Genomic DNA, 25,943 nt, shown 5'->3' with positions numbered 1-25,943 from the left:
TTAATCAAGCCAAATGCTCCGTGGGTTTTAGCTGTCCGACTCCAGACAGCGATCGGGCTCGATTGGTGCCGTGTCGAAACGACGACGGCAGCTGGCTTCAAGGGGCAGGGGGACCCACGTCAAAAAAGAAGCACACAAATTGTCGGATTCGACCCAGAAAAGGGGTTCGATTGTTGACGTGGCACTTGGAGGGTCCCGCTTGACCGAAAGGAGAGAATGAATCTTGGCGTAGGCTGTTCGAGGCGCCGCAGCGGAAGATGGAGGAGCCAATGATTTGTGACATTATACGTGTCGTTAGGCGTGTGGTGATGACATGGGTGTCGCGCTCGAGTGAGGGTTCACCGAAACTAAGAAAGGAAAAAAAATTCCACGTACCGAACACGACGACTCATAGCTGATGTGACATGCGTTCAAATCATCACTGTAATAGCCGATTGCAAGGATGAAATCATACAGACAAATAGTAAGCCCCATCACAAGATTAGCAAATGAATGTAAACGAAAAAATAGTGCTAATCAAATTTTACTTCGCAGGTCCCATAAGGATTTTGAAGCTTATGAATTATGATGTTAAATTCCTTAAATTGCTCATAAAATCTTGAATGCATTTAACGCGATCTAACAAAGCCTATAAAGACATACAGGTGACTAATAGAAATGCAGTACCGCTAAAGATCGTGTGGGTTCGAATCTTGGGATTGGAAATCCCGGAGAAGAATATGCAAATCACAACAAGTATACGCATGAAGAGAAAACTGTTGTAAACTTTGAAGGAAAACAAACGACAAAACTACAACTCATCTAAGGTGATAAAGATAATCCATAAACATGATGTTCCCATGACGAATTTTTGTACACTTAGAGAATCCAAAATCATCTGATTTGTTTGTTCCATTAAATTTCGTAACAAATTAAAGCCACAATAGCTGTCACAATACCTCAGACCTATGTGTTTATATCATTCCCAAGGGAGAAAGAAGCATAATAAACATACATCCAGAAAGGGTACATCTAATCCTCCAGATGTTGCATAAAAGAGTACAACATCATCAGCAAAAAGTGCTCATCCTCCAGAAAATGACGTTTTAGCATTCAATCCTCATTGTTTTCTAATCATTTCAGTGCATTACCAAAATATACTTCAATGTATGAGATTCTAGATCAATGATTCTCGGTACATCTAATCCTCAACTTTATATAGATGCATGACACCAGCTTACTCCAACCTGGACAAACACATGCAAGAAGATATAGTATGTTTCCGCGGTGCTGGACCTGATCCAGTTGCAGTCATGCTGCAAGCTAATATGGTGCAAAAACTATTTACAAGCAGTTTCAAAGATCAACAGTTTCACGAGTTCCATCCGTTCAATGGTGTATCATAAGATGGTGCCAAATATATAATGATTCTGGAGTCTGGCCATCCTAGGTTATCAATTTCAAATAGAATAGTGTTAGTAACATGGAAAGAGAGTGAATAACTTGCAATGGATGCATGAGAAGCTCAAGACTATATCAAGCTTTTGAGCAGAAGATTGTTAAGATGTAATTTAAAAAGGGCTATGCACGATTCTAAGACAATCTTAAGAAGCAGCAATAGGCAACATAATGTACATGAAACATAGGCGATAATTACACGAAGAAACTAGGCTTGCAACAGTTGCCTGGCTTGAAAGATATTCCCAAGTTGCTCATATAGAAACTGTTGCTCCTCAAAGGTAAGGTTCCTTAATATCTGCATGATGTTCAAAACATTTGGAATAGCATACCAAGGTGTGAGCAAACGAAGGAATTCATGGAAACACCATACCTGCTCCAAAATCATCTCAACTGACAAACTTTGAGGCATGACAAATGATTGATGGTATATGTATGCAAAAACGGCCATGACCATCTGCAACAAAAGGAAACATAAGAACTTATTTGTATTATGGCAACCTGGAGTAGTTATAATTATGGGCACCAACTCAATGTCACAATTCAAGAAAAATTGATGATTCAAGTCACAGGTTGGCACTTCTGCCTACATGAGCATATTAAGTATAGCATGTTCCTTATTAACATTTGAAGAAAGAACTGAAACTCTATTTCTTAGAATCTTATTATTCTCAGCTCCTGAATTTGCCAAGTAACTTAATATTTGATGTCAAATTCTTAAAGCAGTGAAATATATCTTGAGTCAAGAGCATATAAGAGTTCTGCAATGAATAAAAGCCACTAATACTATCTTGAATAAACAATAGAAAACCAAACAAAATAAAATTCAAATGAACCATATCATGCATATTTTTTAAGCACAAAAACTTAATACTTACACATGAGAGTATTGCAAGACAAGAAGGTTAACACCATACTTAATATTTAACTTCAATGTAAATCAAACAGCTTAAATGAGCAAAAACCAGCTTTGCGTGTCCAAACCGCTTCATGTTTGGGTCATTGATTGATGGGTTACGTATGGGGCTGGATTATGCTTTGTCATATAAAACTAGAAGCTTGCATCGTATGACTGGTAAACTTAGCACAAACTTAATAAAACATATATTTCAAAACTGATGCAACACATAAACGACAGTTGCATCGAATATGACCATCTAATTTGATTGGTTAATATAGTATTTACTTAGGCTGGATTTGAGAAATGCAACATGTGATGTTAGTGTTTAATAGGAATGTAATTTCTCTAGGCACTCCAGGTAGGAGGTTATACTAGCTGGGGTAAGTAGTTGAAGTTTAATGTCAAGGACCAGCAACTTACTTGGCAATCCATTCTGTCAGTAATTCCACCATGTCCAGGAATGCTGTCACCGAAGTCCTAGAAATTGAAAAAATTAAATATTACCAAGAAGTCTTCTGGGTCCTCAAAACGTAAATGTCTAATATATCACCTTAAGTTTGAAGGCACGTTTAAAACCACTTGCAAAGAATCCTCCAAATGGTGCTATGATTGATGCAAACAGACCAAGAGCTAAAGCATGCCACTGCACAGGCAAAATTGCTACTTCTTTCCAAGGAAACTGCAGAAAAGGAAAAGTCAGATATAAATTGAAACAACTCAACAACGAGAAAAATATTACTTCCATGAACAAATCAAATGAAGAAAGACACCGACAAAACAAGTAAATCAACAAGATCAAAATTTAGAAACTATTTCATGTTTCAATTAGATATGACCATAGCATTGATAGTTCTCCAAGATACTAATCAGGAATCTCAAAGATGATTAAAGACACATGTAATTTCTAAAGGTCATCATGACAACTGGTTTGGTCAATTACTCTTTACCACACAATCAACCACATAAATTAGTTTGGATTGAACAAATAAACAAATAAATCAATCATGTACTGGCAAGGGTTATTATAAGAGATGCAACTGGGAATGATTGGTATACGATAATAAATGACCTTATTCTCTGTTATATTCGGAAATTAAATAACTATTCATGTCTAAATCTCTTGATTGTTGAATAAACTATAGCAATTTACAAAGAAAACCAAAGAAGATTGATTTTTTAAGGCCAAGATGATTTTTTTTTCTTTTGCTAAGAAGGCCAAGAATTTGCATGGGCCAACAACAAAAGGGAGCAGAAAAGATAAATAAGGAGCCATAAAATAATTATTTTTCTGCAAAAAAATGAGTGAAATTAAATGCACTAGTTCAAAGATAAAAGCATATCCCAGCAGTTTTGAGTGTTTTTACCCACTGATGCATGCATCTAGGTACTGAAAAATATTCTGGTTTAAACAACGTGCCAGGATCACAATGCAGCCATCCGGTTGATAAGTCCTACAAATAGTCCATTTGGTCAGTAAAGTGGAAAAGCATCATATAGCTCATAATCAAGCTGATAATTGCTTGGATAATTGTATTGAGTTAGTTACCTTTCTAGGACATGTAAGCCATTGGAACTGGCCCATTATATTTGCTAACTGCAAAATAACATTAAAGAAAATTAAATGACCAAAAATCAACAGTAGCTTGCTGCAAAAGCTATCCCTGTTGGTTCAGCCTCCATATACACATACGTTGACAACTCACATTCAAATATTACAAATTTAAATAACAAACAACGAAAAATTGTAAGGACAAATACCAACAAGAGAAGACTTGAATCAATGGTCACAATTAGACCCTTGTTAAAAGCTCATACAAATTGTGTTGATCAGACCGGAAAAACATATAACTGATTAGTGTCATCTGAAATATTTTTAAAATGTTACTATTTTGATATTACAAGTCCTGAATATCAATTTTTCTTTGAAAAAAAGGTGTATTTACAAGCATGGTTTGAATGCCGATCATACATATCAATCGGTATTTATCGACCTGAATAAGGGCCGACAAACGGACCATATAACTCTACAGTGGCTAGTACACAATCTGTCAAGGTGCCAAAACTGGTATCAGACTTGGGTTTTAAACCAAATTACATTGCCTCACTAGGCTTCAGGTTCCTAAAAAAGTAATTAGTTGTCCTAAATAATACATATAAACTAAAAACATTCTATGTTTTACTTGAATCCTTGAGTGAAAGTTGTAAATGAGCCTTGAATAACAACAGTGAAAAATTATTACCAATAGTTTCATATTTTTCTTGATCAATTGATGAAATTTACTTAACCATAGATAGTAAGATTTGTTTCATCATCGACAATCTAATGTTGGAGATAGGAAAAAAAAAAGAAGAGATTTTTCAATAGGACCACTAATAATTCCTCGGAAACATATAATTTGGTATCATAAAATCAGAATGCAGTGTGGTAACATATTACTGTTCATGTTCTATAAAAAGCTTTTAGAAAGGCATGGCCAATGCACAAGACTTCTACCAAATGCGAGTTCTAAGAGGGTCAATGTATGTAGTCTTTTCTCTGAATATAAAGAGGTTTCCATGACTCAGACCCTGATCTCCCAAGTTGCAAGGAAGCAACTTTATTGTTATACTAAGTCCCAGCCTCTATCACAAAACTTGTCTTCTACCATGCTGAATAAATCATTGCCAAACATAAAGGAATTTCTGAATATGCACTGAAAATGTAACCAACCAGAAAATTAGTATTTTTCATGGCAAACACTTGATAGAATGTAGTATAGATAAGGTACGTTATGATCATCCTTTGTAGCTAACACATTCAAAGAAAACGAGACTCCAAAAATTTATTTATTCGACTTTAAACAACTGATTATTACAATCAGAAAACAAGGCTTCAATCAAGAAAGAATGGTCCCATGATATCATCCTGATTGAATCTTAGTATCTTACCAAACCTTGGTCTTTCTGAAAAAGAAAAAAACTGTATAATTGTTTTAGTTGCAACACATGACATGTTGAAAGTGTGAAGTTCCCAACTTCTCAATAGATGAATAAAATGCCCAACATTTGCATCATTCTATGTAAATACTGTTCATGATAAATACAAACAAAGACAGCTGGTCTGTTTATGTGTGCATTGTTACTAACATATCTTCTATGGCAACAAACCACTAGTTGGAACAAGATCCTATATGCCAGCCATTAAATATACATAGCAAGAGATTCAATGGCTTGATCTCTTACATTACTGAGCTACTTAATAGGTTCAAACATCTAAAAATTCTATTTTTTCTATCACAATATTCCTTCTAAAGTGAGAAAGGATTAGAGGCCTTTCATGTATATTTATGTGCCAGAAAATATAGTTTCAATTCCAACACCAGACAAGTTTAACTTGGGTTGAAAATATGTTCTACGCTTATTCATTCGTTATGCCATGTTAGTAGGCAAAATTTTAATGGTTTGAAGTAATTATTTTTTAGTATAATAAGAGACTTAAGAAGAGTGGATGAGTCTTTAATGAAGATGCTTTGCAACAATGAAATCCATCTCATTTTGCTCAAAGCCTATCTATCAACATGAGCATCTTCCCTCTTCTCTTATCTTTTCCTTTCTTTCCATTAGAATATCCTCCCTTATTCTTCATATTTCTTCTTGCAGGTCCCTCTTGCTATTATCTCTTCTCATCTGTTTTTATTCTTTCATTTATAATTCAGACATCAGTACATCATAAATATATATCACCAAAATGAACATAAGAGAGAGAAAGAAAAAGAAATACATTTAAGAATGTTACTAACAAAGTTCATGACATGAAAGCCCATTGTCTGCATATATACATATATGGGTCTCGCATTTCCAACAGTAGCCTAGATGCATTATCTGCCTTATATGAACTAAAAAAACTGCCTATGTAATAAAAAGAAAATAAACAGACTAAAAAGTATAATGCATAGTCAACAAACAAGTTGATGATGCTCACCATGAAGGCAGAGATCAATGTCGTGATTGATGCCCCAATAAAACCCTCCCAAGTTTTCTTTGGAGATAGTTTGATCAATGGTGTTCTCCCAAAAAAGAACCCAAAAAAATATGCAGCAATGTCATTGATAATAATAAGTGATGCTGGTAAGAGAAACCTGTAAAGGGGCAATATTCATCCTTCATAGTTTTACTACAAACATAAAACTTTGAATCACAAGAAATCTGAAAAGCATGCTAGAAATAATAAACGAGGTATTCTAAGCTAAAATTCAAAACATACAATTGAGAACACTACGATTACTCTGTTCCTGGAGCAGTTAAAAAGATACCATTCAAATATATATAATCATATAGTCCGCATTGTTCTTTCATATGAATGTATCATGGAGATGAAAAAAGTCCAAAGAAATTGAAACTGAAAATTTTTTGATATTTTCTATCTTGCACTAGAATTCTCTTTTCAGATAAGTGATGCTATACTCATATAAGTGATTTTAATACACTCATTCTATAATCTTAGGACATGATTGTTGTTATATTTATTCTTTTCTGTACACATAACAGGTGTGTCAGATAGCAGCACTTCTCAATACTTCAAATAAGTAACAATGAAGAAATGTGTTTGAATAAGAAAGCAGATATTATCAGGATACTGTATCTTGGAGATACCTGATGGTTCTCTCAGGAGGAATTGATGTTTTTTATGTCATTATTATTAAGCATCAAATTATTGTTAATAGAGTGAAATTGATACATCTTTTATTATCTGCTATCTCCCGAGCACTATGTTCCAAAGATTAACTTCTAGTAAGTACTAGAAGCCTGCACATGTATAGCACATGAGACACTGTCATTACCCAGGATGAGAAGATAATCAATCGTTTGAATATTCCTAAAGGAGAAGAAAAAATTTATCATCGATGCCTGGGTTGCATAACAGCCCTAGTTGCATGCAAGGCGAACAATGTTACAGAAGCATAGTTCCCATGGTATAACTAAAGATTTTTATTGCTGTTTCTAAGGTGCATTTATCCTATATTTTAGAAAAGAATGTCTTTCTAAAGCACTCCCATGCTGATTAATGGCTGGCATAATAGATGCCATTGGCATATATAGGCGCATCTTCATAGTTAGAAAAGAGAACTGATGGAAGTGAAAGGAAAAAGGAAGAGAATATATAAAACAATCTTAAAAGGAACCACAACATCTCCAACAATGGACAAAGAGAAGAAAAGAGGGGAGGGGGAAGTTAAGAAAAGACTTTTGTCACCAAGGAAAAAGAAAGAAATTTCATGATGGAGTCAAACCCTTTAAGACAAAATGTGATCCTTTAAGACGAAATGTTAAACCATTCAGAAATTTGACTTATTGAGATGCAGGGAGATTTTTAACCTTTTTTTAAAAAAATATAGAGAGAGAGTTTGAAGGGGCATTGAACAAGGGCCCTTGTTTCAGGGTGCCGATGCTCATCAAGTACAAAGACCATTGGGGTGTAGATGCTAATAAATCTGAAAAAAGACTCTTTTTTCTGTGAAGATTTGATGTACCAAATGATCAAGTGTATTGAGTCATATTAGTATTCTATTCAGTATCCATGGAGTAACAAAATAAACAATAAGTACAATCATCTAAGCTTTTTAAACAATACAGCCAAAAACTTTGATAATGCCAAAAACTTTGATAACGATGTCATACTATTTCAGAGAGAGAGAGAGAGAGAGAGAGAGAGATGCCATGCCTTTGAAAGTAAATTACTCTAGAAGACATTGACAATAGTCAACTTCTCATAAATGGAAAATTGGAATAAGATCAATAGAAGTTTACCAAAATATACCCTCGAATATGTTTGCGACGGTGAAAGCAGATTGCACAAATACCATTAGAAGAATCATGTGTGTCCACGCATATTGGCTGAACTGATACTTATACATCTTCTTCTTAAGTGTAAGAATAAACCACACAAAACCTATGCCACATGAAATGATATTGATCATTCCTCTAATAGTAATTTTGAGTCACAAAACACTCCCATTATAAGAAATAAATTGCATGATAGCATTAATAGGTGATGCTTCTAATTAAGAGAGGCCAGTTGTAGACCAATGAGGTACTAACTGGGTGTACTACATGATTTAAGTTTCAGACATTCAAACAACATAGGCAAGAATTCCATGCAAAATTGGAAAAAAGAAGAATTTGATACAAAATCACTGGTTAAAGAATAGAGGAGGAATCCTATCTATGGGAGTTAAAACAGTTTCTCCAACTGAGACCAGAAACAAAATGATAACAAGTTACACTTTCTCGTATGGTTTCCAATTACAAAACAAAATTAACCATATCAAACTAGTTATTGTAGGACATAAAATTATTTACATAATTTCAGCAAAAGACCAACTATCAACTCATTGGCAACAGAGATGCTTTGTCTTCTATCGTCCACTCTCAAATTTAAAAAAAGGAACAATTCATTGGAGTAATCTTGAAAGGGTAATAAAATTTAACAAACACTTTCAGTTTCAAATTTTGCTTTTTCAGCCTTTTTTAAGATCTAGAATTGGCTTCAAAGTCAAAGTCTCATATTGAACTTATTCTTGAAAGATCTGGAGTTATCTTTAGAATATATGCATTGGAAAGAAAAGATAAAAATTCTACATCCCTCTCTTCTTGCACATCATCTTGTTTTTATTTTCACTACAAATGGAATGGATTGTGTTCCTGATCAATCTATTGCTTATGAATTTGTTTACTACTTTTGTAATCATTGTCCACTTGTCCATAAAATAAGATGTCAAATTCTACTGAGGAATAGGAAAAATGTTAGGTCACCATTAGTATGTTTGGGTATGTACTAAATCAAAAGGAAAAAGATAGAAAGACAGCACATAATATCAAGGTTCGCCGTACCGTACCGTACCGGCGTTTCGACCCGGGCTCGATACCGGTACGGTATACCGCTCGGTACACCCAGGTGTACCGAGCGGTACACTCACATGTACCGAGCACTGTACACTGCTACAGTGTTACTGTACATTGCTATAATACTCGATACGGTACGGGGCGATCGGACCGGTACGTACCGCCCGTACCGGGCGGTACAGTCCGGTACGACAAACCTTGCATAATATTAACACAATAAAGCACATAATAAGCAGATGTCATAATAATGTTATTACATGAAAATGCCTTGTTAATATGACAAACATTGTGAAAACTAAAAGAAAATATAACCTGCAATATACAGGAAATAGCAAATAAACATCTGATATTTAATAAGGCCGCTAACAAGCTGATACAACAATTTATCTGAAGTCACAGTGTTGACAAGCTGCCGGCTAAGAAAGCGCCCATAAGTAAACAACACTGCAGTGAAGAAAAAATGCCTGCAAAGTGAAAAATAAAAAATCATACCACATTAGTGCCAACCTCAAAGTCTCCATTTACCAATGAAGAAAAATTACAAAAAATTAACAGAAGCTATTCAAACCAATGGAACTGCAAAAATAGCAAAACGAGACCCAAGATATACCAATTTAACAGCCTAAACCCTGGAAGCTGTCTTTCTTCATTGGCTCTTCTGAGTAGATTAAAAAGCTCCTTGGCCATAAAAATTTGGATGACGACGATCAACGCCCATATATAGAGATGGCCCATATAGATTATAAAAGTGAAGCCCCCTATCATCCACACTGATGAATAAGTACGAATAAGCATTGATTTGTATTTATTGCGGTCATTAACAAGCAATTTTGATCCATTTGCTTTATTTGCATCTGCAGAAACCTGAAAAGAAAGATTTACATTCTCTAAATGTTTCATAAAAACTATAATGATATAACATCATACTATGCATCCAGTAAACAAAGAAAATTTTGATTAATTGACAAAGACAAAAACAACAGATTGCACCCAACAACAATTTGCTGTGAATCTCTTTACGGAAAATGGTAGTCTCATAGCAATATGCATATCATTCCATCCGACACCTGATTTGCATTAAGTTCACAGCAACCCCACAAATGAAATATAGGAAGACATAAAACAAATTAAATTAAATGCATCAATCATATCAATCCATCAAAACAATGATTGTGATGTACGCTACCAGACATTTCAAAAAATTAAAACCTAAGCTTCTTAACTTGTGTACATCTGAAAACCAAAGAATATTAGTGAATCCACATTTGTTAAACAGAACATCAACAATGCAGCAACCCACCTCACTAGGGCGTTTACGATGTCGAATTCGTCCCAAATAATTTGGAGTGTCACTGGAGCCACTGTCTTTATGCATGGCAACTTGATTCTTCGTAATCCACCAGGCTAACCAAAAATGACAATATAGAAGTTACTAAGAAATTAAAAGGTATGTATCTAAAAGGTATATATCCTAAAGCGATAATTTAGAGAGAATATACCTGAGATAGATCATAATGAAGTTTGTTTTTAAGCACACTTTAATGCAAAAGACACATAAAAGTAACAACAGGAATATAAAGAAATAAAACAGTATACTCCAATGCATACTTTTAGATAATTCTCATAAATTACTTTCATTATAACAGGCTTAAGAATTAAAAGAATCTCTCTTTAGTGAAAACAAAGAGAGGATGCATCATTTAAACTGATTACACAAAGTACAGTCTGAAGCACTTATTTTATACATAGTTATATTCCAACATGTAATGAAGTAACAGCTAATGATAACTGAACCATGCGGGCTGATACCTACACTTCTTAAGAAGATATTAAGCCATATGACAAGTCCTAACACAAACACAGGTTTGCGAACAAGAAAAGCATGGGATACCATGCCAAATTGGATCCTGTACAGCCTTTCTCTGCTTACGCATTGACCCTCCTTGATCCAGCACAGGAACCTTGTGTGGTGAGCTGTTGTTTCTTTACACACAATACGCAATCCTTGAAACCAGAAAAAATGGAATGAATTCTTACACATGCAATGGCACATGTCTAGTGTTGATAGCTTACCAGCATCAAAACCCTCTATTGGAAATGCAAGACACATTAAGCATCTCAACATGACATAGACAACCTACTGAACCATTCATCGTAAACATTGCATGACATCTATCCAAAAATATATTTGAAGGCAAATGTATTTTATATGCTTGTTGCATGTGCACTAAGTTTATACCAGTGATTTCAATAGGCGCTCGGGCGAGGCGAGGTGAGGCCCGAGCGCCTCGCTTCATGTCCAAGCTCCTTGCTTCAACAAGGCGCAGCCTAGGCGCTCGCCCGAGCCCAGGCGTGTGGCGCTTCAGGCGAGCGCCCGGGTTAAACCAGGCGATCGAACCAATGTTTCATGTTTGGTTTGATCTCCAGTGCTTTAGTTGGTTCGATCGAACCAACTAAATCACCGATAGGCTCCCTCTCGCGATTTCCCCGACTTCCCCAACCCTAACACTCGCGATTTTGCCATCGAGATTTCTTCCCCGCTTTCGTTGCTCTCTGCTGCCGCTGCCACTGTCGCTACTCGCTGCTGCCACAATCGCTGCTCGCCGACTTCTCACCGCTGCCACAATCATCACTCGTCACTACTGTCGTCGCTCGCCGCTCCCGCCGTTGCTCGCAGCTCCCGCTCCCACTATCGCTATCGCTCGCGGCTCCCGGTGCAGCCGTCGCTCGCCGCTCCCGCTCCAGCTACCGCTGTCGTTACCTTAGCAGCCTCGGTCTTCTCACACTCTTCTCACTATACTGTTAACAATATATTAATAGTATACTGCTAACTGTATACTAATAATAGTATTTTTATTTATTAGATTAATAATATATTATTTTGATTTAAATACTATTAATTTTTGTTTATTTAAAATTATTGTTAAGTTTCAGAATAAATGATAAGTGTATAGAGTAACTCAATAGATTTGATGTAAAATTTTATTGTTTTAATTTTTGAGACTTTTTATTAATATGACATTGTGATTTTGTACCCGATTTTCTTAATTTAATAACATATTTTTTTATTTAAATAATTATATTATATATTTTTATATTTTAGCGTCTCGTTTCGCTTGGGCGAGCGCTCGAGCGTTTTTGGACCTTAGCGCATTTTGGCGCCTAGCGCTTTTTAAATCATTGGTTTATACATGACCTATAAAATTTGGTCACTCAGACACATCTACAAAAGCAGCCACATAAAACACTATTTAAATTTAAACCATATATAATCAATGGCAAAGACATTTAGCACATGTACTCCATGACTTACCACTACTATTTACACCGTCAGTATCTTGTCATCCCCCTCAATTAATGGTCATAAAAAAACTCCCAATTTCTAAAGAAATCTCATCCTAGACAAGTGTTAAAATCAAATAGAAAGACACTCATGTTAATGGTTCATATCACTGAAGATGCAATTCTATCAGAAATCTCCTAGATTATGATTGATGCCTTTTAATTATTCTGTCAACTTTCCTTAACTAATTGTCACTCCAAAACTACAATAATTAAATAGCATCACCTGGGGGTCAGGTAAATTCAGCATTACAATATTGTTTCTAAGGACATCATACTAATCCCGTACTAGTTGATAGGTAGCAATGTAGTTTTGCAACATCTAATTCGAGTAACCACCGAATGCAAACAATCCAGAGAGAATGGATCTTGATAGGTAGATTCTTCAGAATCTTCTTCATCTCCTATCAGCTCAAAAATCATTGGTGTAAATGTCTGTTAACAACTATGACTCCTCTTAAGTCACAACGACTAGTGAGAAACCAACCATGCAGTAGATTGAAAAGAAAGGCAAAATTTCTTGAGATTGACACTGCCCAAAAGTGCTGATATACGTCCTAGAATGTGTATAAGAAACTTAAGTGTAGTCAAACATGCTAAACGCCAAAAGGCACCACGGTCCCAAAATGTTCAAAACGCTAGGCACTCGCTCGAGCGAGTGCAAGACACTCATGAATATTATAATTTAAAAATTATATATCATGATTAATAAAAACAAACTAAAACTAAAATAATATATCAAACTTGCATTCATTTAAAATACCAAACCACATTGTTCACTACAGCAGGCAGCTGTTGTTCTCAACTGATCCAGCGCACAATGATGTGCAACTTTCCATGCACTAAGTTGTATGTTATGCATGTACAGTACCTCCTAATGCTGTTCGAACAACATCAGGTGTCCAATGAATTCATACAAACTAAGGCACAGACCGACTTTATGTGGGAATGCTGAAATGCTATTTCCACTAAAAGCTTTCCACCCAATCAACAAAACGTAACAAACACTCATTGCATGCATACTAGATTCTTGTAAAACCAAATTCCAAACCGATTACAATTGATCGGGAAGAAAACATAACCTTTAGATATTTCATAGAAAAAAATCCAGAACTCAAGCATAAAAACATCCAAAGAAAAAATTCCAAATACTCAAAATTCGACACATCAAAATTAAGGGAAAACGAGGTTCGTAGGACGGTAGAAGGGCAGCGGTGAACGAAGAAGAGGGGAAGAAGGGGAAAGAGGGAAAGAGTGGGGGAGACGGGGGACTGCGGTGAACGGGGCAGAGGTAGGAGGGAGGAGGAGAAAGAGAGAGATATACCTGGAGGGAGGGGAAGAAGCCGCCGCCGCTGCCGCCGTCGTTCGCCGGTGGGAGGAACTCCGCCGCCGCGAGGAACGCAGTGGGGGAAAGAAGGACTTCGGCGTTAGGGCACAGGCGGGTGGTGGTTTCTGCGACAGATACCTGGTTCAATCGAACCAGATGAGTGTTTTGCTTCGACTCACGCTCGAGCTGGCCTAAGTTTAACCAGGCGGGCGCCCGGCCCTCCCAGCGAACCTTTAAGTGACAGAGGCTCGATCTTTAGTTCCGTCTCAGAATAGCTTGATGTTTCGACCAACAAACATCATCAACCCTAGAGTTCTGCTTCCGCAGCAAATTCTAGTAGTGTCGATTTCGAAGAACAAACCATCGTTGTTCTCCTTTTTTTTCCATCTTAAGCATCTATGACCCTTCAAAACAACTCACGGCTACACCCTGTAAGTAACTACAGATCAAAAAGGCGAGCCAGGACACAAAGCACCGAAGAAAAAGGCACCCAGATACCCACCACAGACGACCCTGCGATAGAAAGTTCCCAGCAAGGAAGGGCAAAGACAGCCCGAAAGAGGGAGGAAAAAGCGGCTCCAATCTTACCTTTCCCTGAAGAACTCGCTCTCCGCCGCTGCTCAACAAGAACAACCCTGGTAGCGGAAAAGAGAAATCACACCTATCACAAAGGACAAACAAGATTGGTCTCTGGGTGAATCGATTACTAGCTAAATCAAACCCGCCGCCGACCCTTTCCCAGCAATTCCGGAGCTGTGGGGGAAGGGAAGTCAAACCAACGATGAACAAAAAGATGATTGCCATCTCCGCAAAAGAAATTGGAGTAATAGCACCAAAGATTCGACTTTTACCTCGGGGGAAGCAGGGATGACCGTCTCGGGAGCGGAAGTCGAGCTCTCCTATCTCTTTGGGCTTCCTCCAAATGGATTTGGGGAGCGACGGCCACTGAATGGCAGATTTAACACAGGTGTGATGTGATGGCAGGAGGAACGGTGCCCGTGATATTTAGACGGGTATTTTTGCATAACCACCCTCATGTAAGTAGTTAATTACGTAAAGCGTATAATTGCATTACTTCTTTTATAACTTAGGTCTATTAAAAAGTTGAAATCATAAAAACACCCCTATAGTATGTGCTATAGTTTATTTCGAAGGGTACTGATGTGATTGCGAACACAAGAATAAGGAATATTTAAAGGAATAAGGGTTAGACAATACATATATTTATAATCTGTTTGTTTCTCGGAATATATAAAGTGGGAAATTATATGGTGTATAATTTACATCAATATTGTTTTCTGGAAGAAGTGTCGGAATGACAGGATTACCCCTAAAGCATGTCGTTGCAAGGCATTGGAGTGGTGGTGGTGTTAACCATGCTAATATAAGGGCATATCCTATGTAATTATATTTTTAGAGGGCTTATATGCATAAAACGAAAAAAAAATGATACTTCTTCATGTGTATATTGTTGATTTCTATATTTAGTTATTCAGTGAATTTTAATAGAACAGAGATTAATTTTTTTTTATGAACCTTTTAATTATTTACTCATCAATGTTAATAGATCAGACTAAAGATCAAATGGAGAGTAAAAATGATGACATAATAGTTGTTCTAATTCTAGTAACCAAAAAGAATTAGATGCGAGGGATCAGACACAAGTACCACATTTTCAACTTAATAAGCACCAAACAAAATGATTCCAAGAGTTCAATAAAAGTGATAGTTGTGGCATTTGGTCAAGCTAGCAATGGTATCGCACACCACACCAAAGTGCCATAATAGGGCAAATAACTAATCTACCACAAAACTGCATCATGTTCATGTGCACATCCATGCAGGATTCACCGAGGGAATACGATCAGCGCAATCTCCTCGCTTCCCTTTCGGACTCGAGGAGAGTGAGGATGTCACCTTCCCTTACTGGACCTTTCACGTTCCTCATGATGAGACGATTTTGATCATCCAAGAACTTGACCCTGACCTGAGTCACTTGACCTCTGGATCCGGTACGACCCATCACCTTGACGACGACTGCAAGCTTAGCTTGAGTATCCATGCTGCAGAAAGACAAGTTACACAATCTGATCAGATAAGGTATTGGTGGATCCTGCTATTTTTTTATGAAACAAAAGCAACATAACTATGGAAAAGAGACGAAACATAGTAAGCATAGCATGTCCAACGAATTAAATGTTGCAGGTCTTGGTTGAAGAATCACATGGTTCAGGTTTGTAACGTTGATTTAGCACAGAATAGCAGTAGAAGTCATCAAGCATGACCTTCTAAAACAAATAAAGCCTTTAAAAGACAGCATGTATGGTTTCCTCGACAAAAGCTTACAATGAAAACAGCACATGATATCCTGAAACTAATCCATCAATTACAAGTAAAATAAACACAAATATATCAAAAGGGAAAATGAAAATCTATTGAATTCTACCAACAAACCTTAAGATGGTTGGTTCTTAGGATGTACTAATCCTCATATACATTGTCAATAACCAGTTCCTTGTGTCAAATAAGAGGATGAAATTGTACTGAAACGCTCAAACATTGATACACAAGTCTCGACTAAGACTATGATTGAGGTACAAAATATATTGCATGGAGTTTGAAAGTTACATAACAATGCCTCAAAGAGGAACAGAAGGGGAAAAAAACAATACCTAAATTAGTTCAAAAAGTTGAAATTAAAATTAAAATGTCTAAGCAGACATTCCAAAGCATCCTACTATTTTGATTTTGAATATGTACACAAGCTGTATCCCAATAGTAAGAATTTCAATCTTTTCAAAACCATTAGAATACATTTGAACAATCAAGTTCTAAAAATCCATTAATCGTAGGGGCGGCGCAGGTGCAAGAAACTAATATTTTAGGACAAATTAGCTTGTCAGCAGTATAAATGGCAAAGGCAACACCGTGATGTTAGTGGTGTAGACAGCAGAAGGCTTCCTTCAGAAGATGTTTAAAAACCACAACTTAAAATAACTAAATCTTCCAAAACATTATGAATAATTCTGATAGGTTCTAGGGATTTTGTCACTCATATAAATACATACAGCCATTATGGTATATAATCTTTACGTCTACAAACATATAAACAGCACATACATATGAACATAAAAATAAATGCCAGTATAGATCTCAACATCATATGACAAGGGCTTAAGCAGCAAAAGAAAAAAAAATAACACCAAGAAAAACTCTTTGCTTCTGGCAAAGCCTGAAACTGACATCAAAATAAACTAGATTAACTATTTCAACATCTCTCTTTACTTCGATCAATTGCTGTAGTGTAATAATGACCGGGCAAACTTTGTTAAAAGGGGTCACAGGAACCAACTCATGCCTAGGGAAAAATTAGCAAATTAAATATATTGTTCTTGTTCAGTATTATGTATAACAAGGCATGGTTTGTTGAAGAAAATTAAGACAAATGATTCATGTTGCTTTAGCACATACATCAGTAACATGAAAAATTAAGTCTCTTCTAGCCCAATACGCTACTACTCCAATCAACACTTAAGCTAGAATATATCTAATACAAGAAGAAGTCCGAAAAGGAACAATAGCACCTATGCAAAATGATAGATATGTAAATGCGTCACAGAAAGATCAAGAAGCGCTGAGCTTCAAACCCAAAAAACATTAAAAAAAAAAAGTGAACTTTTACAATGATACATATCAATCCCCAAGTCCCTTGAGGAATTTATCGTAAACAGAGTAGCCTAGGGAACAAGTTGAGAGAAATAACAAGAGGACACATCGAAGAAACAAATTCTTCTTCCTAACCTCTCAAGGACCGCCTCCGGAAGAAGCCTAAACCGTCAGCTGAGAGCGCGAACTATGGAGACCGAAGCAAGACTTACTCGTAGTCAGATAACGAAAAGATCGAGTTTGGAGATGACAAACGACGATCGACAAGGGTGAGCAGGCACGCACGTACCTCGGATGCAGCGTTGGCAGAACCCTAATTCCCGGCTCTCCTTACATACGGTGATACGACACATTAGCATCCTTGGATTCACAAAATTTACGGTAATACCATTGTCACTCCCCTGCGGGTTGGCGTTATTGACTCGGATCCACATCCCAGATCCGATTGGATCCGATCCGCTCCTGGTCTCTTATCCCACCAATTCTTAAATATAGGGAATAATTCATAATTCATTTTCAACAACTTGGAAAAGGTGGATGTTCATGATTTCATAATTCATGATTTGTTCGAGGTCTCAATTTGAAATATATATTTTTTTTCGAATTCATACTTCAGAGCTTCTATTTATAAATAAGAATACTTATTTAATTAAAAATATTTCGGTAATCTTATTTTTTAAAAAATTAAAAAAATACTTTGTCAAAATAAAGCACGGGTGCTATGTGAAAAACAAAATAAAAACTTGATTATTTTGGGAAATTTGCTAAAAAAAACAAATCATATCATTATAAACACCATGGAAATGATACAAACCCACCATTTACTATCGTCATACATGCATTGTACTCTTCCCCTCCATCCATTACACACACAACAGTGAGATCCACCCATGGCAACAGAGGAATGAAGAATGAAGCTACAATAGAGAGGATTCGAAGAACATGTCGCTCAGCAGAAAAGATAGCCGAAGGTGAGGGTGAACAAAGCAGCAGCAGCAGCAGCAGTGGCCGAGAACGACGAGGTTGCTGTGCCGGAGGTGGGGCTGGGGGCGGGAGCCTCGGCCGCGGCGGCCTTCTCCACTAAGGAAGAGGCCATCACGACTGCGATCATGGCGACGGCAAAGAGCCTGAGCTTGAGAGCTGCCTCCATTGCTGCTACTAACGGAAGGAGGGAAAAGTAGAGCTTTTTATAAGGGAATGCAGTTATGGTTGTGGAAGAAGGCGAGCTTTTTATAAGGGAAGGCTGTGTATAGTTTTGGACTGCACAGGCTGGCTTCCTTCTTCTACCATGGATTCACAAGCTGTAGGGTTTTCTTTTCTTTGCTTGAGGAGAAGGGGCTGTCCACAAGTTGGTGCAATACTTTTAGCTGGCATGACAGTTGCATGACCCATATTTTGAGCTGTCTCTCATCTGTATGGAGCAACCACCATTGTTAGATTGATTGATTGATTGATTTCTTTCTTGTTTGCAGCTTCTACATGTTCTTTAAAGTACCGTAGAAGCATAACTGCCAAACTAGCGGCAATCCCATTGAGGTCCTCCCTGCAGGAACTCCTCAAGAATCCAGAGATTTGACAGACTGACTGTAATATTCTGCTGAATCCTTAGCTATTAGAAAAGACCCAAGAACAGAGCACATGAGATACCTTTTGACGGAGCTGGTTCTCTGCACATCATCCCTCTTTGTCCTGTCATGGGAATGCTGGTCTTTAGAATACCGCTACTAGGAAAAAAAATATATGGTTGATCGTATTTACCAATCCAACATGATCCGAATCTATATATATAAACTTATCTAAGGTACTTTCAAGATATGTGGAGGTTAAGAGGGCTAATCCTTGCCTCTATCTAAGGTGTATAGGTTGAGAAGGCCAACCCTTACCTTCGTTTGAGACGTAGAGGTCCCGAAGAGATGGGGAGGTCATAAAACTTCTAGCCTAACCAATGTGTGTCCTCCGTAGAGAGAAAAGTTTCAAATCACCTTTCACCCATTTGCTCATGTGGATAAGATTTCAAAACAAGTCCAAGGCAAATAGTTCATGTCCCCTCTCTTGTTACCCACATGGACAAGAGGCCAAAAGGGGAGGTGATTAGAAGTTGTCTCCCCATAGAATATTCTATAAAGTGATTAGGTATAAAAACTTGTCTTCAACGTGATGAGCAGGGCTTACTTCTTTTGACTACTCATGTACGACTCATATATTTCAGGTTATTAACTTGGGTAATACAGAGACCGAGTCGGAAAATCTCTCATAAACTCAGTTTTCATCCCGGAAGTACCTTGAAAGCTTAAAGTTTCTATCTTAAAGACACCTTAGACAATCCTGTGCATACTAGTTTGAACCATCCTCCTTTGTGATGTCATGTCTAATTGTCCTTTCTTATTAGAGAATGATCCAATGAAATAACTGACATTAATTTTGTTGAAATTATACACTAATTCAAAATGTTTAAGCTCACCTTATTACTAGTATATTTATCAAGTCCTTATTAGCCCTATAATGCCTCTCAGATCAACAGATTTTAGAACTCCTTAATTTATTTCAAACCAAGAATTCTACTCAATTAAGGGTTGTCATGATCCTCATTGATCAACGAAGACAAGTCTAGGTATCCAAAATATGTCTTGGACCAAAGATCTGACTATATACATATATATGTCTGTCTGTCTGACTCCAGTATGCTGTTTACCAGCCATTCTGGAAAAGATTTGATCTGGTTTCTGAGCTGCCATGATGTTGAGGACTTGCTATATACTGACATTCGATTCTTGGTTTCTATACCATATGCAGACAGTTTGATAATTTCTTGCTAAAGCCAGTAATAGTTAGGTGTATGTTTTACTCAGTTTCATAGACTGCATTTTTTGCTGTAAGAAGCTTTTGTTTTGGATCTTCAGCATATAAATCTTTTTTGTCCCATGAAATCTGGCAGCTCATATATTATATCATTTCATTCATGTTGCTTTTGCTCATCTGATCTCACAGACTTTTATGTGAGGTACCTCATGAATAAAAAGATAGCCTGCAATCAAATCTTTTGAAAGAATTAGACTTGTGGGGAAAGCTGGTAGGATTGATGTTATTAGAAAAGAGAATACTGCTAGAAAGAAAAACAATCTTCTTCTACATTAACTGATACCTGACCAAGTCATAAATTGGAAGGAGGAAAAGTGCAAGTAAGCCATTCAGGCAACTCAAAACTTCAACCCAATAGATTTTTCCTTCCTGAAATCTTCACTCCAACTCATGATCTAATCATCTCTGCCTGGACAGAGAAGACAGACAGTTAGTATGAAGCCTGAGGTTTAAATCTTCAATCAAATTTGTGCATGAACTAATTTTTACTCATCTTTTTGTCAGTAAAAGTTATTTAAAAAAGAAGCAGAACATACTGATTTAGATCCTGATGTGCATGCCATATTTCTGATGAGTCCTTTGTCATGATTAAAAGGAGATGTATCTAAAGAATATTAATTTAATAACTCATTAACCAGCTTGTGAATAAATGAGCTTCATCATATGAACAAAACCCAGCTCTACTATCAAACAGACACCTTTGGCCAACTCCACTGGTGTCAGTTTTGGCACTTTCATGGAAGTAGATCCTAAAGAGGTGTATGTGCCTGTACATATCATGGTATGTGATCTATAAACAAGATGGACTTGCTTTTGATCAAGCAAAGGAAGTGCTCTTGATTCCTCCTCATCACAAAGATTCTTTCTCCCTTGCTATCCACCACAATCTGAGTCGATGCTTTTGACCATATCATAAAGCTGACTTCTAAAAGTCTTTTTGTCATTCTCTCACATTCAACTGCGGACCTTTTTAACTATCAGTTTCCATCCATTTCCTGATCTCTCTACAGTATTACTTTGTTTATGGCTATCTTTATCACCTTTGATTCTTGAGAGCATGTGATGGAAGCCACTGTAGGCCTATTAGCAGCAACTGCAAGGCTGGCTCTGACTTTTCAACCTCTTCAGTGGACACTCATTGTCTGGCTTGTGCCATTCAATGAAGATCAACACCAGCCTCAATATTTCAAAGAAAGAGGCTTAAAGAACACAGACAGCAACTGAAGGAACTAGCAAACAGTTAAAGTACAGGTTTTGATATTTGATTCATTCATTTAATGATTTAGATAGTCAATTACAAGCTTTCAGCAACAATTTTGAAGTTCCAATGACCTACTAGGCTAATTACAGTTATCTTACAGCAGCAAACTCACAGTGAACATGCTGAAGCTGTTAAAGGAACTTAGTAAAGGCTTGCTAAACCCGAAAATGAAAATTAACATAGTGACATGATTAAGCTCATTAAGCAAGTGAAATGTTTCTCATGCTCTTGGGAAAATCTTATAACGTAAAACAAGTTAGTGTTTATTTTAGTACAACAGCCCTCATCTATCCGAGTAGGAAAATCAACTTACATGAAACTGCGAAAGAATATGCGAACAACAATACATTTCAGTGCATCTCACTATTGCTGTACAAGAAAGCAGGTGGAGAGATGATATTCAGACTGCCAGTGTATTTGTAAAAAGGCTTCTCAGATGTTAATTATCAACAGGAAGGACTTGGTTCTAGTAAGAGCATGTGGCGCAATGGATCCAGCATAGAAGTTCCTTCTTGTGAACATTATCTCAGGGGCCACCTGCAGTGTTCAGTTTCTCCGCAGCTACCCAGAATTTACATCAGCAGGAGCCATCTTAAGCATAGAGGCACAGTTTGTATCACTTTGAGGTATATGGAAGAAGTTATGATTGTCTGAAAGGGAGGACTCCACTATTCTTTCTATATTGGTAGAGTCTGGGGTTGGATACAGCATTCTTTTGGATACTGTCATCTGTTGGTTGATCTGTTCTTGTAGCTCAATCTGGCACCTTGCCTTGTCATGACTGATCTCATTTTAATAGCCATTGATTAATTTTTTGGGTGTAGTGAACTGGTAACTCCCCTCTGGTAAATCAAGAGACTGTTACTGGTGAGATTCCGAGATTGACTTGCCTAGAGATTTCTCACACACTTCTTTTGCAGTCATCAAATTGTAGAACCTCTTCATCCCCCTACAATAGGTTCTAATCATTTACATTCATTGTTTGAGTGATTAAGCCTTGGCCTGTTGATAGCATAGGTGGTCTCCCAGTCATACGAAGCTCGGATCCCTCAACCGGGTACATTAACTCTTCACATTGACCAGGCATTTCAGCACCCTCAAGTTGGCAACAGTGAACTGATTTCATGTTACTGCAGCATGGATTTCTCAGTGAGAGAGAGTCTAGAAGTGAACCACATGATAAAACATTGGAGGGACAATTCTGGCAGAAAGTAGCTGCAGGAACCCCTGGAGTTCCTTCTAATCTTGGACCTGGCTTCCTCTCCAGTACCAGTGAAGCTACCTCTCTATCAATCATATCTGCTATTCTAGTCACATCATAATCCAGGATAGCCAACTCTGCTACCATCTCCATGGCAACGCTCAATGAAGTATCAGCATCAATGTCAAAGAGGAAATATATGTTTCGTACATGGCCTGCAAAAATAATACTTAGGTGTCCGTTATCTCTTTTTTGGATCAAAGAATTAATACAAGAAAATTACATTTTGAACTAAAATCACTTGTACCATCTTTGTCTGAAATCCTTAGCCTCAGGAAGATGTTCCCATCTTCCCTTCTGCTTCCCTGGATAGTAATGTCCATAATAGCAGGATGCTCATCTTCGTGACTATTGAGTAGGTCCATTCCAAGCGCTTCCATTTTTGTCACATCGTAGTCCCAGCCATTCTGCAACTCTGTTTCAGGGTGCAAAATCTTTGAAAACTCATTGGTGATAAAGGAAACATTACTTTGGATGAGACCAAGGGAGGGTTGCCCCAAAATACAGTCGATACTGCTGATGTTTCCTTCGTCATAGCTCGAACCAAGATCATCAACTTGTAGAAAAGGATCCTTAAGCAGCTCCCTAGCGGAAAGCCTTTCAGATGCTGTGGCAAGGCATTTTTCAACAAATTGCCTGACCTCAGGATCCTTAACTCTGTACAAAGCTTTGGGTTTGATCCCCTAGCGGTAAAATGAAAGCTATCTTTACTGACATAATAATCAAAACAAGATGCTAAATTGCAAATAGAATTGAAAGTTTACAGTTCTTACAGAGATAACTTTCTTGTATATCTGCACCGGGTGGGTGCATTCATTGTATGGGTATTCAAAGGTGACCATTTCCAAGACACACATCCCAAATGAGTAGATGTCCACTAATTCATTGTATTCCTCCTCATACACCTCTGGAGCCATGAATTCTGGTGTGCCTGCAAAATATTTCAAAGACAACATGAAATTGATACTACTAACGACATAAAGGAAGAATTTTGTCTGTGGAATCGATAGAAATCCTTATAGTTGATTCCTAATGTCTATGGCTCATACCAACACAATGGACAGCATGTGATTTCCAGAGCATGGCAGCATGGCCAAGGTCACCGATCTTGACCTCGCCTTGGTTCCCATTAATGAAGATGTTGTCACACTTGAGGTCCCTGTGGATGATAGGGGGTTCATGACTGTGGAGGTAGAGAAGGCCATTAAGAACCTGCCTACACCAATGCTTCACTGCCCTAATATTGACCCTTCTATGCTGTTGCCTATACCTATCCACACATTATCACATGATCAAAAGAAAATCTATGGTCGACAAAATTGCATGATTTCTTGGATCCAACATCTTCCTAACAAATCCACTTACTGCCTAAGAGTGCCAGAGGTGAACAGCTCAGTGACAAAATTGATGTTCCTCTCAGAGGTGTCAACCCAATAGGTATAAAACTTCATAATGTTCTTGTGCTTCAAAGTCTTGAGAAGATGGATTTCACAATAAAGCCTGTCCAGGTTCTCAGGGCTCTGCAGGAAATCATGGAGCTTCACCTGGTTCCAGGCAACCTCAATCCCTTCATACTCATCAAAAGCCCTATAACTGGCATAAAATTACATCAAAAAAAGAAAACAAAACAAACCCAAGATGAGCAGAACTCCATGGATCAGAAGGAATCAGAGCTTGGGTGGTGCAACAGGTGAGAGTGAACATACACAGTCTTTGAAGCACCCTTGCCAAGGATATCATTGAACTGCAGAAACACAAACAAGAAGATGGAACACATTGGCCAACATGGAAACTGCAAAAGCATTGACCTTGAAAGTGAAAGGAATGAATAAAATTGAAGGGTTTGTGAGTGCAGGTACCCTGCCATATCTCCCTGTAGGATCAACCTCCACAAATTCTGAGTAATCTGGGTCTTGGACTTGAACACCCATCATTCTGTTTGCCCTCCTGCAGAAGGACTTTGAATGTAAGAAAGAAGTGTGGCCAGACACAGATGGCAGCAATTTGGGGTCTGCCACCTACAAGGAGATTGGAGAGGAGAAGTGGAGAAGGCAGGCCAAGTGGTTGAAAGAAGAGAAGACAAGACAAAGATTGGAACAAGGAAATCCAACTCCTGGTTAAATAAAGTATGGGCTACAAGTAGTGGTAGGGGGTTTCTTTGGCAAGTAGGCTTGGGAAGTTTCACCCACCAAGAACATAGATTTTTTTGGTAACTGAACAAGGCTGTTTCATAAATGTTTCTCAGGAGAAATGCCATCCCACTGGATCAGGGCAGATTTATAGCACAAAATTCATTATATATATATATATATATTTATTTATTTATTTATTTATTATGGGTGATAGTCCAAGAAATTTCTTTTTTTGGGTTTTTTTTGGGATGGTATTCCTTTTCAAAAATTTTAAGTAGAGATCCTCTATTTTTAATCTTCCAAAAATTTCCCTTTAAAAACTATCATTTTTTTCGCCAATTGTTTATGATGTTTTATGGGTTGATTTTTATCCACAAAACACAGTATATTGTTTTTAAAATACTATAAAGTGTTTTTAAAATAAAAATATTATACAATATTTTTAAAATAAAATACTAAATAATTTGGGTGAAAAAATATATGATATTTTTTTAGGATATTTTTAAGATTTTTGAAATCGAATATCACTGTCTTAGAATTTTGAGAAGAGGTATCATTCAAGAAAAACTCAAAAAGATAAATTTTTTCTCATATAATCACCATATATATATATATATATATGTAATTTTAATTTGATTTTATTTCTAATTTTGATTTCTGAGAATTGAATATTAAGTATAGATTTTATTTTGAAGCCCAAAGAAAAATTATATTAATTAGTCATTCAAAATATATCAGCAGATCTGTGATATGTCCCATCCCAAGAAAACTAAAAACAAAAAGTCAAAAAGATCTACCAAACCTATCAGCTTTGTCAGCTAATTAGTTGGTTTGTCTATTGACATGCTCTATCTGCATCATGTTTAATGTCTTAA

At 37.1% G+C, this 25,943-nt stretch overlaps 3 protein-coding genes across 22 annotated transcripts; all 3 read right to left on the bottom strand.

Annotated features, from left to right (window-relative positions):
• Nucleotides 1–863: 863 nt before the first annotated feature.
• On the bottom strand, nucleotides 864–17,838 carry LOC103998925 (phosphatidate cytidylyltransferase 1). Of its 18 annotated transcripts, none has more exons than XM_018818456.2 (15): nucleotides 14,741–14,869; nucleotides 14,478–14,642; nucleotides 13,887–14,318; nucleotides 10,521–10,624; nucleotides 9,831–10,084; nucleotides 9,533–9,684; nucleotides 8,126–8,267; nucleotides 6,300–6,456; nucleotides 3,885–3,932; nucleotides 3,703–3,789; nucleotides 2,889–3,017; nucleotides 2,759–2,815; nucleotides 1,811–1,894; nucleotides 1,637–1,735; nucleotides 864–1,425 (listed from the first exon to the last, which is right to left on the bottom strand). In XM_018818456.2, exons 4-14 carry the CDS (start codon nucleotides 10,593–10,595, stop codon nucleotides 1,646–1,648), a joined length of 1,275 nt encoding a protein of 424 aa, XP_018674001.1. In that variant the 5' UTR covers nucleotides 10,596–10,624; nucleotides 13,887–14,318; nucleotides 14,478–14,642; nucleotides 14,741–14,869; the 3' UTR covers nucleotides 864–1,425; nucleotides 1,637–1,645. The 18 variants fall into 18 exon arrangements, with proteins under 18 accessions (XP_018674001.1, XP_018674002.1, XP_064982872.1 ...); XM_018818457.2 differs by having other exon boundaries at nucleotides 864–1,416; XM_065126800.1 differs by having other exon boundaries at nucleotides 14,478–14,550; nucleotides 14,741–14,851.
• On the bottom strand, nucleotides 15,544–17,898 carry LOC135623628 (small ribosomal subunit protein eS28). The gene is made up of 2 exons (XM_065126812.1): nucleotides 17,845–17,898; nucleotides 15,544–15,952 (listed from the first exon to the last, which is right to left on the bottom strand). The coding sequence occupies exon 2, from the start codon at nucleotides 15,949–15,951 to the stop codon at nucleotides 15,754–15,756; it is 198 nt and encodes a 65-aa protein (XP_064982884.1). The 5' UTR covers nucleotide 15,952; nucleotides 17,845–17,898; the 3' UTR covers nucleotides 15,544–15,753.
• On the bottom strand, nucleotides 15,544–25,164 carry LOC103998922 (probable serine/threonine-protein kinase WNK1). 3 transcript variants are annotated; one of them, XR_010491450.1, is made up of 10 exons: nucleotides 24,796–25,164; nucleotides 24,570–24,680; nucleotides 24,302–24,480; nucleotides 23,986–24,206; nucleotides 23,710–23,867; nucleotides 23,184–23,619; nucleotides 21,989–23,091; nucleotides 17,845–20,823; nucleotides 17,691–17,742; nucleotides 15,544–15,952 (listed from the first exon to the last, which is right to left on the bottom strand). XR_010491450.1 is itself a non-coding variant. In XM_009420532.3 (7 exons), exons 1-7 carry the CDS (start codon nucleotides 24,868–24,870, stop codon nucleotides 22,637–22,639), a joined length of 1,611 nt encoding a protein of 536 aa, XP_009418807.2. In that variant the 5' UTR covers nucleotides 24,871–25,164; the 3' UTR covers nucleotides 21,876–22,636. The 3 variants fall into 3 exon arrangements, 1 of the variants encoding a protein (XP_009418807.2); XR_010491449.1 differs by having other exon boundaries at nucleotides 24,302–24,529; nucleotides 24,643–24,680; XM_009420532.3 differs by lacking the exons at nucleotides 15,544–15,952; nucleotides 17,691–17,742; nucleotides 17,845–20,823 and having other exon boundaries at nucleotides 21,876–23,091; nucleotides 24,302–24,529; nucleotides 24,643–24,680.
• Between the last annotated feature and the right edge of the window lie 779 nt (nucleotides 25,165–25,943).

The sequence above is a fragment of the Musa acuminata genome, chromosome BXJ2-9, assembly GCF_036884655.1.
Source record: "Musa acuminata AAA Group cultivar baxijiao chromosome BXJ2-9, Cavendish_Baxijiao_AAA, whole genome shotgun sequence".
NCBI lineage: Eukaryota > Viridiplantae > Streptophyta > Magnoliopsida > Zingiberales > Musaceae > Musa > Musa acuminata.
This window is presented reverse-complemented; position numbering and strand designations above follow the sequence as displayed.